Below are 17,925 nucleotides of genomic sequence, written 5' to 3'. Positions count from 1 at the left end.
TTTCAAAAAAAAAAAAAAAAACAAACCACTTCAAAATAAAGGCTTCCATTCTGTCTGCAACTCAACCTATTGTACCTACCTATTGCAGGGGTCTGAGATCAGTATGTGGTGCGCTGTACGTGCTGCCATGCTTGGGCATAATGAGGTGAGTTAAAGACAGTGGAAGCCAAATTTTGATTAAACTGACAGAAGTAACAATAGTCTAATAGCTTAGACAATTTAAGTTCTGTACTACTTAAATGATAGAACACTGACAACTTTCCATTTTTTAGTTGGAACTAATCTGTTTTGGACTTCTGGCAATATTTTGATCAAGCATGCTTGAATTGCACTAATAGGTAAAATGTTTAACTAAAACTTAATCACTTCATAAGAGTGGGAGATAAGAGGGAGAAACTGCTGGGAGTGAAGGTGAGGGATTTCATCTTATTGTGCCTGGGATTTTGATAATAGAGAATTGATGCTCTTGGGGGTCATCATTTTTGGTTTTGAGAGCCTTCAGCCTAGTTGGGTGTCTTGTTTTGAGGTTTCCTTCCCACACCCCCCCACCCCTGCCCTGGAATTCTTTTGTCTTGCTTTCATGTAAATAAACTTTAGTCTGAGTTTACAAACAAACAGTGAAGCCCAAAAATGCGAGGTGAATGCTGCTGCTTTCTAGGCACTAGTTTGATGTAGCATTTCTGAAAAAGAACCTTTGTGGAAGTTGAGGAATAAATCTTCCGTTGTATGTACAGGGAATAAAAAAGTAGCTGTTTGGTATTTTATTTAGAATTTCGAACTTCTGTAAATACAACAACAGATAACTTTATTGCATACTTTATTTCAGTATGTGAACAGCATGATTCAAGTGTGTTGTGCTGAACAGAACAATTTGTGATGAAACACTTCAAAAAAAGAAAAAAAGAAAAACCTTTTGAGCTACAATAATATCTAATTACCAGAACCAGAAACTGTTAGACGGCTGGTTTTGGTTTCTTGTGTCAAGACTGCTGCTGTTTCCTTCTGCAGAAGGGTTATTTAATGTATGCTTTGCTATCTGTGAAGTCAAACTTGCTGGATTGTATGTTTCATTAGTGAAGTGAAGAGAACTTTTTGTGAGAGTGCTCTGATCTGACTGGATTGTGAATAGCATAGTTCAGTATTGGGATGTGTCTGCAGCAGCTGTATCACCTGGGCCTGGTACCCTTTTTAGGAACCTAAAGGCCACCTTACTATGAAAATTGTGTACTCCAGCATTATACTGCTTGCTTTTTGTGTCTATAAAACCTTGGCTGCTTTTCTTTAAGCTTCAAAATACAAGCGCTATTGTTCTATAGAGTATTTTTGTAAAATGAAATATATTGAAAAGGCTTTCCTGGGACACAGTGTGCCCCTTGTACTTTGTATGAGTTATGAATAAAGACACTTTCACCTTCTAGAGCAAATTGCTGCTCTGAGGAGAAACATTAACTTACTACAATATGGCTAAATAATAATGAAACCCTCTTCCTGTAGGTGCACATATCTCTGTAAGGGTTTGCCTACCTCCCTCTAGACTTGAAGGAAAACAAAGTCTTCTTTCATGGGTGGGGCTTTTTACCTTGGGCTCAGTGTTGTTCCAGTGGCAACTGGACAGCTCCTGGTCAGCTTAAAGCAGGAGTAGAACAGACTTGTGTTTCTCTCTAAACGAGTAAGTAGACATACGCAAGGAAGCCAACTACAGATATGTATGTTTTGTTTATCCTTTTCTACCACAAGACAGGAAATGAGGGCTGTATGGTTGTTTAGTGCTGCTCGATAGTCTTTAAGCATGGACTAGGAAACATCTGCTAGTGAGAGAAAATGGATTAAGAAGATACAGACACTATGTTAAGCAGAACTTTTTTTCTAGCTTCTGGTAAGAAGTACTTTTTCAGGTGTTTTTCAGCTTGGCTAGCACCAAACTGTACTTTTAAACACAAAGTTAAAGGAAGTAGGTTTTTTTCACGCCAGTTTATCTCCAGTGATAAGTGCAACTGTACATTCACAGAGACTGTCGTTGTTACATTAGTACTATCTGTCCCATTAGAATTGTGTTGCCCTGTTGCACTGAGCACCATAAAAACTCAATATAAGACTAAATCACTTCAGGATCCCTGCAGTTCAAGAAAAAAGTTTGTGGTTAGAGACTGCCTTTTAGTGTGCCTGAACAATGAACTTGTAGTTAACTGCAGTGTTACTTACAAAAGCAGACATCTGCTGCAAAAGCATACATCTATTTTAGTTTAGCTCTCAAATTCTTATACAGTGGGCGAGCTGTAAATGAAATAAAACTTGTCTCCAGTTCTCACCTAACTTGACTGTTAGTTTTTCCTCGGTGTGTAACTAGAATATTAAATATTAGCTCTAGCAAAATGTTTGACTCTTCTCCTTCATTAGTTTATCATATAATATTTTATTTGATAAACACAATGTTCTACAAAATAATGTAGATTTTGTGAGGGGAAAACAGTTCAAGTTGAAAGCTCATAATGGTATCATGTTAGTTATGCTTAGCTATTGTATGTGGTACTCTGCAAAGAAAGTGAAACATAGCACAAAATGAAGGCAAATATGTGACTTATCTGCAAGATCTCATTCAAGAAAAAGAAACAAGACTATTTTACTCAACTTTGATGTAAGAATCACTTCTAAAGATTTGGCAAGATATAGTTGAGTGGGTTAGGTACTTACAAAAACCTCACGCATAAATAAAACATTGCAAGTAGGGTTCAAAGAGGTTTGTACTGAGTATTTTCTATACATCATAGAAGTCTATAGTAATAAGCTGTTACAATCCTACAATCCTAATGAGGTCAGTTTTATTACAAGTTATGTGGAAGCATAACAGATTATGTGAGTGGAATAAGAATAGTTCTAAATTCTTACAATTAGTTACGATCACTTGGTGGTGAGAGCTTTTTACCAGATAAGACACTTTGTTCTGTACTTATTTGAAGCAACTGTTAATAGACAGATTTTTTTAAGTTGTCTGGTCTTGCATTTACATAAGTTCTTGTTTTAGTTTCTACTAGCGCAATTTTAAAAAATCTTACTGCTTTCTTACTAATCTGCAAATACATCCCTTTCTTTTCCCAGGAAACAGTTCCCATGCTATACACAGCAGATACTAACGGAGCACTGTAATGAGGTGTGGTTCTGTAAATTCTCCAATGATGGCACTAAACTAGCAACAGGATCTAAGGACACAACTGTTATTATATGGCAGGTTGATCCAGTAAGTATGCAACGTGTGTTAAAATGTGTATGCTTTGTCTTTTCCTTCCCTCTCTGATTTCTCTTGCTAGGACGGTTTGATTTTTGTAGGACAGGCTAACGTGTACTGTAGCCTGCCGACTAGGGTATTTCTCTGGGATGTAAAAGACTGAAGATCATGGTCAGTGTGAGTTAGTGAAGGAGGACACTTGAAAACCTGATGCCTGAGTGTAAGGCTTGAACTGTTGGCTGCCTTGGGGCAGGAACTTTGTGTGCCCCTAATCATACCACAGGGTAGGGAGCCTGCTGGTAACCTCCAGGGGAACTCCTCAGCTTGAAGGCCTGGAGAAGCATTGGGTGAGAGTGGAAGGAGCATGGCAGTGTGGAACCTTTCTTCTAAATCACGCGTACTAAGAATACTTCTGTGTATGTATGTGACTAACCCCTTCCTGTTATCTTGTTACTACTAGTACACTTGGATTTAAATACACTATCCATTTCACCATTTATTACTTTATTTCTGAGTAATAAAATAGTATGTGCTAAACTGAAGTTCTGTCAGTGTACCACTTCAGGCTAGTTGCTGTTGTAAGATTTGCCTTGGCTTGAGATGAAGATTTAATCACTTGTCAGAATCCACTGACACATGGAAGTATACCCATCCATTTTCTTACAGACTGCAGTTTTAGGTTTTGGTATTAATACGTGGCATTGTTTCTCTTACATGAAATATCCTACAGCTACAAGATTTATTTTTCCTACCCATATCTATTCTTATGTAAATAAAAGATTGAGCAGTGAATCTAAGACTGTTTTAATTGACTTGTAGAAGTGGTATGAAAGTAGGTTCATATATTTCATCACAACTGAAAACTGTGAATAAACTTGAATATATGCACACAATAGTTGATGTTGTTAATGCTTGTAAAAGACTATCAGAAATAAATTCTTACAGTTTTTTAACCACACAACTGCAAACTGGTATGCTAAGTGGAAGATGAAAGGTTTTTGCAGTTCCATACTGGCTTTCGGTAGGATTTGAGAGCTGAATTTAATCCTTTTCTTCCATTACAGGTTAGGAAGCCATATAATTTGAGTCCTTTTTGCTATTAAGAAGATGGGAGAACTTAAAACCCTGTTCCATGTGCATAGTTGTTATATAGCCCCTGAACTAACAGCAAGTGGTATGGATTTTTCAGGCGTACGACCATTGTGGTTTGTTTGTTACTGGAGCCAGTGTGCTCTAGGCCAAGTGATGCATAGCAGCATAAGCTGACTTCTGTTATTTACTTAGGAAATCGTCTGTATTTTTTTTGTTTCTGGTTTGTTCGGGATTTTTTTTTTTAACAAACAGAGTAGTTCTAAGTAAATTAAAGATCAAATGTTTTTGCTGTTGACTTGTCATTTGATTGTAGAGGCACATCTTCCTTTTGTATTGATGGGTTTTAATACCCAACATCTTGATTAGCACATTTTGAATGAATTATTAGCTAATATCTGGTTAATCAAACCAAATGTTTTGTGAGTGTTTTAGACTAACCCTTTTGGCCAAGGGTTGCTAAAGGAACAAAATCTCTAACAAATAGTTAGTGGGAAAGCAGCTTTGTAGAGTTTTATCTTCTGTATTTGAGTATTTAAAAAAAAAAAAAAAAAAATTGAAACCCTTTCAAGGAGGTGGATGCCTAAATAATATTAGGCCACATAAGTCAAAGGGTATATTTTCATATTTGCCAGAGCATGCTTCTCACATTTCCTGTAGCAGCTGACAGTGTCTTTTGAACCATAAGTTTAATCAGGTTTTCAAGGTGTTAAGTATTTAAATTATTCTAATCTGTGTGTGTGTATATATATAAGCTACAGGAAAACATCCGTCCAACGCTGTCTGGGCAAGTGATGGGAGAACACTGTTTTACATGAACAGTATTCTTTTTCCACATACACTCTATGTATGAGAATCCTTCATTTCTCCCTTTCTTTTCTTCATCGCCCCTCTTGAAGTGTAATGACACTGCTTCCATGTGTTTTCTTCATTTCATACCATTAATTTCTTATTTCTTTTCTAAGACCCAGCTACATGTCTAAGCTGTCTTAACCTATGCTTCTCTTTTCATTTGTTCATTTCAAAGTTCTTATGCAGACTCAGCAGCACTAAATAATGTCTTGAGTGAACTAGATTTGTGTGTGGAATGCATTATTTGACCATTACTAAGTGTGACAGAATCTCTAGAGCACAAAGGATAAGCACAGTAGGTGCATCACCTTGTCTGGCATGCATTTTCTTTCATAGAGCTCTCCTTTAACTTGTTCCTTAGAGAAGCCTTGTTTTTTTCTGCACTTTTTAAAGCTGTTGACAGTTTTTTGGCTTTTCAGCTAAGGAGCTCAACTACTGCAGACTTCAGTTGATACCTGCATAGTTGCTTCCCCGATTTTTTTTTTTTTTTTTTTTTTTTTTTTTACGTAGAAGAAACTATATGTAAGGGATAGAAGCGCTGAGACTTCTTTTGGTGGTGGGTGGGAAGCAGATGGACTAAATTTGGGGATGTTTTCCTGAAATACCCTTGACTGCTGTTTTAGAGCAAAACATGGTTTAGCAATTTTGCTGCATTTGGAAAGAAGTATGAGAGCAGCATGAGAGATAGTAACAGCCATAAGGTCCTATCATTAGAAGAGGAATATCCTATGTATCTTGCTTCTCATGAATCACAAATGTGAGGCAGAAGTGACAGACTACTTTAATCCTGATGTAAAAAGAAATACATCAGTTGCAGGTGAGCTCCAGGATGTGAGATGATGTCAGACATGACTCAGTTTCTTGCAGATCAGTTTAGCTATAGACACAGCAGTGTCTAATGCAGACTGGGAATAATAATTAGAATGGAAAAGGGGCCTTGAGGAGGTTCATTCGTTTGCCCCTCTTTCTCTATGCTTTGAAGATTATTCTTAGCCCACTTTCTCTTGAGGAATTTAGTCTTTCTGGCCAGCAGAACCATCAAAGCTGCAGACTGGCTGAGAGTCACCACATCCCTCGCAGCTGATCCCAGGAAACAGTTCTTCGTATCACTCTGTTCTATGTTGACCATGTTCTTTCTCTTTAGAATCAAGAGGTGCTCTGCTGATTAATACTAAAACAAAAGAAAGAGAAGGGACAACTTGAGAAATCTAGCTAGATTTTCAAATTAGTCACTCTTTTTGAAGAGAAGTAGGAGGTATAAACATCCCCTATGCAGGGAAAAAAAAAAGGCGGGGGGGGGGAAATCCACTTGCCCTTTTCCAAGAGTCTTCAGAAAAATAAATTACTGTCAACAGTTTAACAAGCTTGGTTCTACTTTCTGTATATGCACGTTGTTAAGAGCCAATGCTAATACTGTATTGAAGCATGTTTCTCTATTTAGGAAGCCAATGTATGGTTGTTTCACAGTATCTAACTGTACTATTTATTTTAAGTTGCTTGAAAGTCACGTTCCTCTGACAGGGCAGCAGTGGAACAGTTGTAGCATAAAGGTGATACAAGATACTCTGCACTAGCGAAGTATGCTTCATTCACTAAATCTGGCAGAAAAGATGCAACAGCTTGCTGTAGGCAACACTTCTGAAATAAGAACACCTCTCAAGGAAGCTTTTAAAAATATCTTTATGTAAAACTTCTTTCTTGAGCAGCACACGCAAGATACACTCAAGTTTGTAAAAACATTGGCACTTGGAGGTTTTCAGCGTACATGGAGGTTTTGGTTCTCTTTTTAACCATAACAGGCTTCCAGCATGTCTTTACTGTTTTAAAAGTAACTAATTCTGTAAAATATGGATAATAAGTACTTTTGTATTCCAGTAGATGTAGAGAGACTTGACACTACAGGAATCTTCTATACTAAAGCAAGTGTAATGTACAACTCTGTACGCAACGGTGTTTTGTGAGTTCCACATTCAGAGTCACGGAAGATGAGAACAAAAATACCTACAAGTGTTACTGTTCTGCACGCTGAAACTTAGAAGCTTTCATTTTATGGTCCTACTCTGTAAATTAGCAACTGCTTTTCCAGTAAGAACCTATTCATATGTCTTGTAAAATGTAGGTGCCAAATTGCATAAAGCAAACTTTTCATGCTGTACTCAGACACACTGTATATGTGAAATCTAATAGGAGTTAATTTGCATTGTCTCAACAGAATCTCTCTTGTTTCAGGATACTCACCAGCTAAAACTACTTAAGACGTTAGAAGGTCATGCGTATGGTGTCTCTTATATTGCTTGGAGCCCTGATGACAACTATCTTGTTGCCTGTGGCCCAGATGATTGTTCTGAGCTTTGGCTCTGGAATGTACAAGTAAGTGGCGACTAAGAGTAAAAAATAAAACTTTGTGGTCAGCCTACTGCTTTTGTTTCAATATCTAAATATGTTAAGCATGAAAGAGGTCATTTCTACAAACTTGTGCAAAGGCGTGAGTGTAAAGAAGAGGCTCTGATCTTCCTGCCCCACCTCAATTTGAAAAAATTACTATGGCAGCCTAAAAATTCTGTATTCAGTTAGTACAGAACTGAAATTGGAATTCAAGTCTAAGTGCTTGGGACTGCAGCAGTTCTAGTGTATCTGGCTACTGATCATTTCTGAGAAGAGTTGGCATAAATCAATAGGACCTTAGAGAGCTACTGAAGAGAAGAGTAGTAAATTAATCAAGAGAAACAGAGGGCAGAATTATCATCTAAGGGGAGCCATTGTTCATTGAAGATTCTAACAAGCAGCAAAAGTAAAAGATACAAGCTATTTCTACTTTGTGTAACCCTCCCAGTGATGTTAGTGGAAGATCCACAGAGGCTTAAATCTGTGATTTCAAACTTCATTTTTCAGTCAGACACAAGGGCATTTTTCTATTTCCTCCATGAATTTGAAAATCCTTTTCTGCTATTGATTTTTATGGGCACTTGAGTTGATAGAAAAGCTTCCCCTGCCTCAGTTGTGGGCTGTATAGGCTTTCTTGTGCTGCCTTGGACTCTGAACTGATTTTGTTTCCTAAAACAAAACTGTTCCCTTTTTTCACCCTTGGAATACTTTTCTGTTTAATTGACTAAATTGGCTCAGTGAAGAGCACTAGAGCTGGCACAAGGGAATAGAGAGAAGCCCTTGCTGTTTTGACAATGGTAAGCCACTCATTGGCACTCTGTTTTTTGAAATAATAGCATTATAAGCTAGGGATGAAAGCTAAATTTTGGCATGGAGAGCTCCAGCTCAGGGTTACCAAAATGCATTTTGTCATCTCTATTTTCTTTTAGTCTCCTGCCTTCTTGCTTTCCATGTTTGTTTTTTTCATTTCGTATTGCTTCTCTCTTACGTGTTCTTCCAACTCTTTTTAATTCCTCTCTTTACTCATAATCTTGCAGTTGTCTGACACATCGACTAGTCCATCTCTCTTGATTTGAGGGGCAAAAGAAATTGTCCCAAATCAAGTCCAGGGTCACTGGAGATGCTGAAGTAGTTCTGCCTTTTTATTGCATTATTCATAGGTTTGTGTTGGTTTTTGACAAACATGTTGAAATATATGCACTTCTGAACACTATACATGTCAGATAAAATTATCGATGCCTTTTTGGGAAAGGGTTCTGGTATAAGGCCTTGCTGCCTTTGTTTATTTTCCAGACTGGGGAGCTGAGGACAAAGATGAGCCAATCTCATGAAGACAGTTTAACAAGTGTGGCCTGGAATCCTGATGGGAAGCGTTTTGTAACAGGAGGTCAGCGTGGACAGTTCTATCAGTGTGTAAGTTCTCTGCATCTGTCCCATTGAAAACAAAGCAAGAAAGGAAAGTTTTGTCACAGTCAAATCTGAGGTTCATGTTTTTTTTCGTGTGTGTATACTAAAACTTCTGATCCTTTGTATTGTATAATTCAAAGAAGCAATACACTAATGCTAGTATTTCAGCAGCATTTCTGTATGTAGCAGTTAGAAGGGTTCAAACATCTTTTGCCTGCCTAAAGTAGGATTTGTGGGCTGGGAATTTTTTTCTTAGCTGCTCTAGAAAATGCACTAATAAAAAGTAGTGCCTTTGTCCACAAGTGTTTATTCCACAGAATTTGGAGTGTGTCATTCTTAAGTTTTGCATGCTGTCTTTGCTTAGTGTAAACAGAAATCTGAAACCCTCACTAGTTGACTAGTATTGATTTTTGGGTGGTGGTCCACAGTCTTTCCCTAACCCTTGGTTATTTGTCATCTGAATTTGGTGCCCAGAATAATAGTGCAGTATGCAAACGTCGCTCACTGCAAAGGTGAGCTCTGTGATGTGACGTAGATTGCACATGTCACACACAAGAAAATAAGTCATAAAAGCGATTCTCAGCTCTCCAGGACAGATACCTACAAAAGCCCTCAGTTAAGACAACCAAGTCCTAATTCATTAAGTCTTCTCTTTTACAGCGTAAGATTGCTTTCTGTAGCAATTGTCTAAACAGAAGGTGGAAAAGATACTTGTGTCACAGCTCCTCAGAAATCTGAGACTAACAGTTCAATATTTTTATTCTTTTTTTTTATGATCAGGATTTAGATGGTAATCTCCTTGACTCCTGGGAAGGGGTGAGAGTACAATGCCTTTGGTGCTTGAGTGATGGGAAAACTGTTCTAGCATCGGACACACACCAGCGAATTCGGGGTTATAACTTTGAGGATCTTACAGACAGGAACATGTAACTACCTCTTTCTTTGGTTTTGAATACCCGGTTCTTAGTGTCAGAAGATGATTGAGGAAGGGTTTGTGGGGCAGGATGGGAAAGAAGTTTTTAAAATGCTCTCAATATTAAAAGAAGAGGAGACTAACATGGGACAAGAATTAGTGAGTTCCACATGCGGAAAGAAGCATTAGATCAAATATTAGAAGTAACTTTGTAAGCACTGCAGTAGGTTTCTTGTGGATGTTTTGACATTTCTGTCGTCAAGGGTTGTCATCTTCTCAGTTCTGGCATACTTTAGTAGATCCTGCCTTGAAGATAAGAGTTGGATTTGAGGTCTGAAGTCCCTTTTGGTCTTGGGATTTATCATAAGTGTAAGCAAACTATTGCAGACCTGGCTTGTATTGACATAGAGACATACCTAATTTCAAATTCAGAACTGTCTTTTCCTGATAATATTAGAGACAGGGCATGCCTTTTGTTTTGGTGCTGTGTCATTGTTTGGTTAAGTGTACTCTTAACACTGATGTGTCTTACCGTTTCAGAGTACAAGAAGATCACCCTATTATGTCGTTTACTATTTCAAAAAATGGCCGTTTAGCTTTGTTAAATGTAGCAACTCAGGTGAGTTGGTGATGATAAATGGAAATGCAAATAAATCTGCTTGCAACTGCTACCTGTTTTTAAATATTTTGATGCAAATTGGAATGTTTGATATTAACCCGTTGTGTTTCATGTAATATGAAGGCCTTAATATTCATAAATATAGCACGGCTTTCTCTGACAAGAAGGTAATCTTATTAGAAGGTAATCTTATTGAGACTGATGTTTTTTTGACTGATTTGTCAGTCTATTTTCATACTATGAAATATGTACTATTAAATGTTAATATCTGGCTTTTGCATTGAGAAGCCAGGTACAGCAAGAATTGTGGCAGGTTGCCATGTTTGGGAGGGTGAGAATTAGAATTTATTTATTTCTACTTTTGGAACCTTGGGTAAGAATAGGAGCTTTCAGAACGGAAGGGACCACAGACTGGAAGTTTAATCTAGTAATTTGGTATATCTTTACTCTTTTGACCTAGTGGCAATACTGAAGTTGGCTGAAGTAATGTACTTTCTTCATGTTTAATTTTTTTTTGTGTTTCAAAAGAATGCAATGAATAACGTTTAATGATAAAATAACATTCTTCTTATTCCCAGGGAGTTCACTTATGGGACTTACAAGACAGAGTTTTAGTGAGAAAGTATCAAGGTGTTACACAAGGATTTTACACAATTCACTCGTGTTTTGGAGGTCATAATGAAGACTTCATTGCGAGTGGCAGCGAAGGTAACATCATTCCCTTTTGTGCAGAGAACTGGAACATTGTATCCTTCCTATACCTTACTTTTATAATGTTGTTAGCAGCTGTCATCTAAAAGCAAGCAACTGGTTCGTTAAGTAAGTTAGAGAAGCACTGACATTTGTGGCATACTTCAAGAAATAATTGTGTGCTAGCAGAAAGAATCTTTTGAGAGGATGGTAGTAGTAGAAAGCATTAATGAATCTTTTGTGTTGCTCCTCTAAAGCAAAAACACCTGCACAGTTTTAATTAGAAGTGGGTGGGGTGTTCTTGAGGCTTTTTCTTTTTGTGGTGTGATACTTAGGCTTATGGTTTGAATCAAAAATACTTCTAGGGAGTAACAGCTTCATTTGCCTGTTGAAGATATAGGTGTGGTGAGGTTATTTTAATTTCAATAGAGTTGTCAGCTTAATTACGGAAGGAGTAGTCTCAAATTAAGCAGTTGTTGACATAGTCTGGTAGGGTTTCTTGGTGATCAAAGGCTTTGTGATGTTTTTATTCAACTGTCTGTGGCAAGAATAGAAATTAGTTAATGGTTTATATGATGAATTGGTTCAGTTCTATCACTGACGTAGTGCCCTCACCTCCCATAGAGGTTACTTAAGATTCAAGCCTATGCAGGGCTAAGAATTACACTTGGAATATGTAAGCAACGAGTGTCAGTACGATGTAACTCACAGCTGTTAGGAAACAAGGTTGGCCGGGACATTACTACTAGCCTTTTCTGGAAAATACCAAATATGTCTAAAATAAAACCAAATTTCACCCTCTGACCAGACCCAGTGGAATACAATGACTGAAGGACAGCACTTCAATCCTCCCACCCAGCGTGAACCTCTTCATGGTCGAACAAGGTTCTTGGTTTGGGACCCGAGTACCCGAAAGTTCAGGATTTGTGTTAAGCCATACTGATGTGCATGTGTACGTGTAGATACTATGGTGCACCAGTCCTTTTTCCCCACGCTATTTATTTATTCTTTATTATCTTCATTGTCTAAAAACTACCAAGCAGTAGTTGAAACTGATGGCACCCTATTTAGATTTGGACTGTCTGAAGCTGCTGCCTCTTTGCACTGAATTGTTGCAAATGTGGCTACTGAGAAAGTCTATGTATCTTAAAAAAACAAGCAACAAATGTAACAGATCACATTGTCATAGCCTTCTTAAAAAAACCCAAAAGTAATAGATTGACTACACTATCATAACCGCTTAAATTCAAGGTATTGTTGTCAGCTAGGTAGGCTTTTTTTCTAATGTTTGCATCAATAGTAAGAAGATGGAGGTCTCTTTCTGAGAGGGAAATTGACTGCTGCCTTAATCTAGCTAACTTGTTTTTTCCAAAACAAAATACAGGCATTCTGACAAGCACCAAAATACTGGTTTGTGTTTAGGCTTTGATTCTCCCAGACAGCAGAGGCTTGCGTATCCAGTGTTTAAGCAGAGTGAATTGTGTTGTTTGATGAATAGCATGGATATGTAGTCTCTTGAAATCATAAGTGGAATGTAAACACAACCAGAACATTTGCATCATTACAAGTATATATAAAGGTGTTGTACTCAAACGAGCTGATTCAGCAGAAGACAATTGAGTTATCACATGGTTCCGTGATGCTATTCTAGCAGGTAGGTCAGAGAGCAAGTATGTTTTGTAAGGGGTTGGGAGGAGGAATAGAGTAAGACTGGCTTTTTTGCTAAGCCTTCAGAATGATATCTAAATTAAAACCTTTCAAATAGATTAAAATACTTTCATTTGATATGCTAGACCTAAATACTAGGCTTTTGTGTAATGCTAGTAATACAGACTTGTTTGGTTTGTATAGCTCCGTTAGGAATGTGTTTGGAATATTCCAAGAGAGGTCAACCCACAGACTTGTTCAAGGCTGCTAGTCTACAGTTGGGGGGAAAAAACCTCCACACCTTTAGTCATTTATTCTTAAATATGGTTGGTTATAAAGCATTAACACTTCTCAAAAAATTGCAGTGGAGTGTCTGACTGGTTCACTCTTCTATTTTTAGCATGTTGCTAGAAGTAATTGAGAGTTTCCTATCACAAAATAAGATCTGTAGGGTTGTCTATTGCATCTACTTTAATATGTACAAATTCATATCTCTGAATACCACACAAGAAATCATTGTTGTCAAAGACAGAAATAGCTCACAGTTTGAGACATTAAGCTTTGTTGCTCTCCCTCATCTGCTCTGTTTGCACTTTCTCTGGAATATTTAGGTCTTTAGTATCAAGATGTATTTCCTAAACTATAGAGCTGTGATCTTATCTAGTACTTATCAACAGATGGTGGTTGTAAATATTCTGCCTTAGTACTCATGACTTTATAATGCATGTACTAATCTGTAAATACAGTTGTTTAAGAAAAAAAAATAATCTGCAAGACTTCCTTTTGAATAAGATTATAATGCCGTATCTTTAATTAGAGTAGCTTGGTTTCTCTCTTTAGTCATTGGCTTATTTGCATTGTAGTCATGTTTTTCTTCAAATACCAAGCGTAGCAGACTTGCAAGTCTTAAAAGGGAATGTGCCTCTTAGTGGAAGAGCTTTACCCATATTCTTCTGATCACTTTTAAAAGAAAAATTTTGTTAGTGCTATTGCACATTCAGTGGACAGGGGGTTTAGACATGGGTTTTTTTAGTTGCTGAGAGCTTGTGTGGAAGTGCTATTTGATATGACAAATCAGTCTTTACAGAACAATGTTTCTTATTATGTTTTTTAAATGCGTATTTTATTTAGATCACAAAGTATATATTTGGCACAAGCGTAGTGAGCTGCCAATTGCTGAGCTGACGGGGCACACACGTACTGTTAATTGTGTGAGCTGGAACCCGCAGATTCCATCCATGATGGCCAGCGCCTCTGATGATGGCACTGTTAGAATATGGGGACCAGCGCCTTTCGTAGACAACCAGGATATTGAAGGTAAAAAACAGTGTGTGTGTTCTCTCTAATCACTAAAAGCTTACATCAAAGGCAGCTGGTTCGGTGGATTTTCTTTACCATAAATAGGATAGAAAAATGCTTTTTAACTCTTGGGTTAGTATCATTACTTTTACTAAAAAAGAAGTTACTGATTTTTTTTTTCTATATGGCTGTTGATTTTTATCCAAGTTATTTATGTTTGTGGAATAAAAAGGAAACAACAGGTATTTCCAATATTTCTGACATGGCCTTATAGAAAACTGTGGTGTCACTAAGACCTCAGGATCATATTAACTTATTTATGTAGACTTCTTAAAAAAAAAAAAAAATCTCGCATCCAATGCTTGAGGTTTAGTAACATACGATGTTATTAAAATTTAAATAATGCTTTCTGACCATACTGCAAATTGAATAATGGGATTACAATGCTTACAAAAGGAATTTCCAACATCTGGAGAGAGTGAAGTTTCCCACCGTAAAATCTGTACACAATTGATTCTTTCCTAACCGTCAGCAATCATCCGTGTCCAGGGGAGAGACACTTGTTGAACAAGGCAACTTTTTTTGCTGCCAAAATGCACCCTTTGTTCCTAAGCCCTCTTACCTCCCCCCCCGCCCGGAACTGTTAACAAGGTGACCGCTGGGGCGTTGTTCTGCAGCTTGTAGGGTTCGGTCATTACACATTCAACCTTGTGGTGAAAATTTACAGTAGACATCAAAATGAAATACAGTATATCCCATTGCCACAGGACCTCGTGGATACCAGGTGTGGACACGAGTTCAAGGGGAACCAGGACAAAGTAATCAAAGAGAAATCCATTGAGTGCTACTAGATAAGTAAACACCTCTAGTTCAGAATGTCCCATAGATGAAAATGGCTGAAAGTTGGAAGGATACTAGGAGGAAGAATAACCTCCTCTCCCTGCTCCTGTGCTTTCTGACGCATCTGCTTCTGGTCTTGGACTAGGTGGACCAGCCTGGCCAATCTCCTGTTTGTAACACTTTGAATGCACTCATAAGGACTCAGAGCCTATCCTCCAGTTGGTTTTACTCATGGTTTTGTTTGTTTGTTTTTCTCCAGTTAGCTGCTTGCTCACTCTTTCTTAGTTCCTCTAGAAAATGAGCTAGTAAACATCATAAAAATCAAAACAATAGAAAATGGATTTCTCACAGCAGTGCTTCCACAAGAGGTGTAGGTGCACAGAATAATACCTAACAACTTAGGAATCCTAAATGGATGACAGACAGCTTTGTAATTAGCACACTCCCCTGGAACTTGAATGCGATTGTGTGTTCCTTCTTTTTGGAAGAGATGCTTTTTGTGTACCAACACCTAACATGCTAAATTAATCTCTAAATTAATATGAATAATTATATCTAAAATAAGTAATTTTTAGCATGGGATTTAGTTACAGTATAGGATCCATTAACTACTGCATGTTCAGTAGAACTTATGTAAGTACATTGTATTAATGACCTTATAATAGAAATATTAACTACTGTTAAGATCTTCAAGGTGTGATTTCTTTCTCTTATGTTTTTGTTTTTGCTCAGAGGAATGCAGTAGCATGGATAGTTGATGGCGAATTTGGAGCAGACGACTTCAGTTTAACTTAATTAGTCGTATTTTAAATGGCTTGGGATTTGGTGCAAACAAACATGATTGATAGCTGGACAGACATGCTCGTCATGAAAAAGAACCATTTCTGAAGCCCGGTTGGGGCCAAACATTTACCACCTTGCTTCATAGTAACCAGTCGAGATGAAGCACGTCGTTAGAACGTTGTTGGACACCGTGTTGAAATTACCCCCCCCATCGGTTGTGAAGAACTGTGCTACATTCAGGCTAACCATTGAACTCAGTATATATATTTTTCCCTCCTGCCTTTTTGTCTGGCAGGCTACTGTTCTTGTTGCTCTTCTGTGTAATGAAGTTTAAATGCTTGTTTGGAACACTTTATTTAACAGTTTAGAAGGCTTGATAGAAAGAGTGCTTTAGTCTGAAGAGTATACATTGGATAGGAAAGTATTTCCTTCTCTTGTTTCTCAAGTCTCTCTCCGCCTTACTTAGCTTGAGATCTTTGCAGCTTGGTTCATGGATTCTAGCCTTGCCCGTTGCGCAGTATATATAAATTGAGATGATAAACCAATGAACTATGTCAAAAGCACTCTCAGTATCACATTTGACAAAAAGTTTTGTACTTTTCACATAGCTCGTTGCCCTGCAAAGGGGTTAACAGCACAATTTTTTAAAAATAAATTATTTATAGGATTAAAATGACTTCATTTGTATACATTTGGAATTAAAACAATGCAAGAAGCGTTGTGAAACACGGTATCACCGATGCTTTTCCAGAGTGTCTTGAGACCCGATCAAAAGCAGTGGCTGGAAGGAGCTTTAAGTAGGCAGTAAAGCTTGTTTTAGGAGGAGGAACTCGCTGTCCATCTTAACAGATAAACTGTATTATTTAGGAAAAGAAGTGTTCAGAGTGCACCACCAGACTAAGAGGTCTTTTTGGTTTTTTAATTACATAAATATATGCAACAGTGCTGGTAAAAGGTAGACTACACCTCGAGGGAAGAATGTGTTGGAAGAGTCCTTCCTTCACAAAGTCACGTTTTGTAAAAGTAATTAACATACAAATCATAATTAAAGACTTGTATTACAATGGAATTTTTTCTTTATTTGATAAACAAAGGTGTATAGATTTTCTTTTGGAGAATGCACTTTTAAGTTTGCAGATTTAAATGCCTCTCCCAGACCTTGTTGCAAGCTGGTGCTGTGAACATCTTGACACATCTAGGAATAGCTTCACTAATATCCTATGTTAAGAAAAGATAAGGACATTATAATTTAAGTATTTACTCGTTTTGACATAAACAGATAGCCTGGCATATCTGTGCTTCTGCACTACACAAATTCATTATGGGATGGCACTGGGTTCCCTTTTGCCACCTTGGGTGGAAAGGTAGTGTTGGTACTGCTGTGAAGTGAAGAGGGAGCAGGGAAAAGCATGCCACCAAGAACTGATGTGAACAGGAGTGTGGACTTCATCCTTTAATGAGATAATAATCTAGTGTCCTTACTAGTCACGTGTGGAAGAAGGGTGGGGGAAGGTTTGCCGGAGTTCCTGGGAAGAGAAGTGTAGCCACTTTGATGAATGGGAATGTGGTGTTTAACATAAACAGTCCCTTTTTTCTTTTCCAGAAAAACAAAGTGAAGGTTAGCAGGTTAGATTTTTTTTTTTTATTCCAGCCATCAAGTGGTGGGGTGTTTTTCTTGCCTTGTGTGTAAACTTAAACATGATTTAAGATTCTGATAGTTTTTGGTTGAAACCAGCCCTGAATCTGACATACTCCTCTCTTAATACCTCCAAAATGAAGTAGGAACTTAATGTCCTTATCTTCAATCTAGCACATTTGTTTCAAAATTAAGGTGAATTTCTTTGATAGCAATTACTGTTCCACAGTACCGGGAATATGTGTGTAATCTCAAGACTACAAATCAGTTCTTTCCTAGTCCTAGAGGAAGCTGTTTGTTTCTCTTCCTAGTTCAGACAGTGTGAGATTAGTCAGTCTTGTTCCTGTGGCATCAGTGTTGCAGGGAAATGGACAACTTCCTAAGGTCAAATTTGAGTAAGCTAAACCTTTGGGTTTTAAATAAAAATTGAATACCTAAATTGTAAAGTGTTTTATATGTTCAAAACATGGTATAATTAATAACCAACGCCAGTATGTGCATCTTTGGAAGTTACCCTAGTATTGTCTTACTCTGGAATTTAT

At 37.6% G+C, this 17,925-nt stretch overlaps 1 protein-coding gene across 5 annotated transcripts in view; it reads left to right on the top strand.

The window, feature by feature from the left end:
• The window catches only part of WDR26 (WD repeat domain 26), a 29,314-nt gene extending 12,390 nt beyond the window's left edge, over positions 1-16,924 (top strand). The window contains exons 7-16 of one of the 5 annotated variants that reach the window (XM_059829753.1): positions 89-145; positions 3,097-3,235; positions 7,394-7,534; positions 8,843-8,962; positions 9,737-9,882; positions 10,410-10,488; positions 11,067-11,196; positions 13,957-14,142; positions 15,110-15,182; positions 15,697-15,723. In XM_059829753.1, the coding sequence (XP_059685736.1) occupies positions 89-145; positions 3,097-3,235; positions 7,394-7,534; positions 8,843-8,962; positions 9,737-9,882; positions 10,410-10,488; positions 11,067-11,196; positions 13,957-14,142; positions 15,110-15,141 (1,030 nt within the window). In that variant the 3' untranslated portion in view covers positions 15,142-15,182; positions 15,697-15,723. Of the gene's footprint in view, positions 1-88; positions 146-3,096; positions 3,236-7,393; positions 7,535-8,842; positions 8,963-9,736; positions 9,883-10,409; positions 10,489-11,066; positions 11,197-13,956; positions 14,143-14,891 lie in introns of all 5 variants that reach the window. The other 4 variants (XM_059829724.1, XM_059829746.1, XM_059829738.1 and 1 more) reach the window with 4 other exon arrangements.
• The last annotated feature ends 1,001 nt before the right edge of the window (positions 16,925-17,925 follow it).

Source organism: Gavia stellata, chromosome 2 (assembly GCF_030936135.1).
Source record: "Gavia stellata isolate bGavSte3 chromosome 2, bGavSte3.hap2, whole genome shotgun sequence".
Lineage (NCBI taxonomy): Eukaryota > Metazoa > Chordata > Aves > Gaviiformes > Gaviidae > Gavia > Gavia stellata.
Note: the sequence above shows the minus strand (reverse complement) of the source record. Positions and strands in the feature narration are given on the sequence as shown.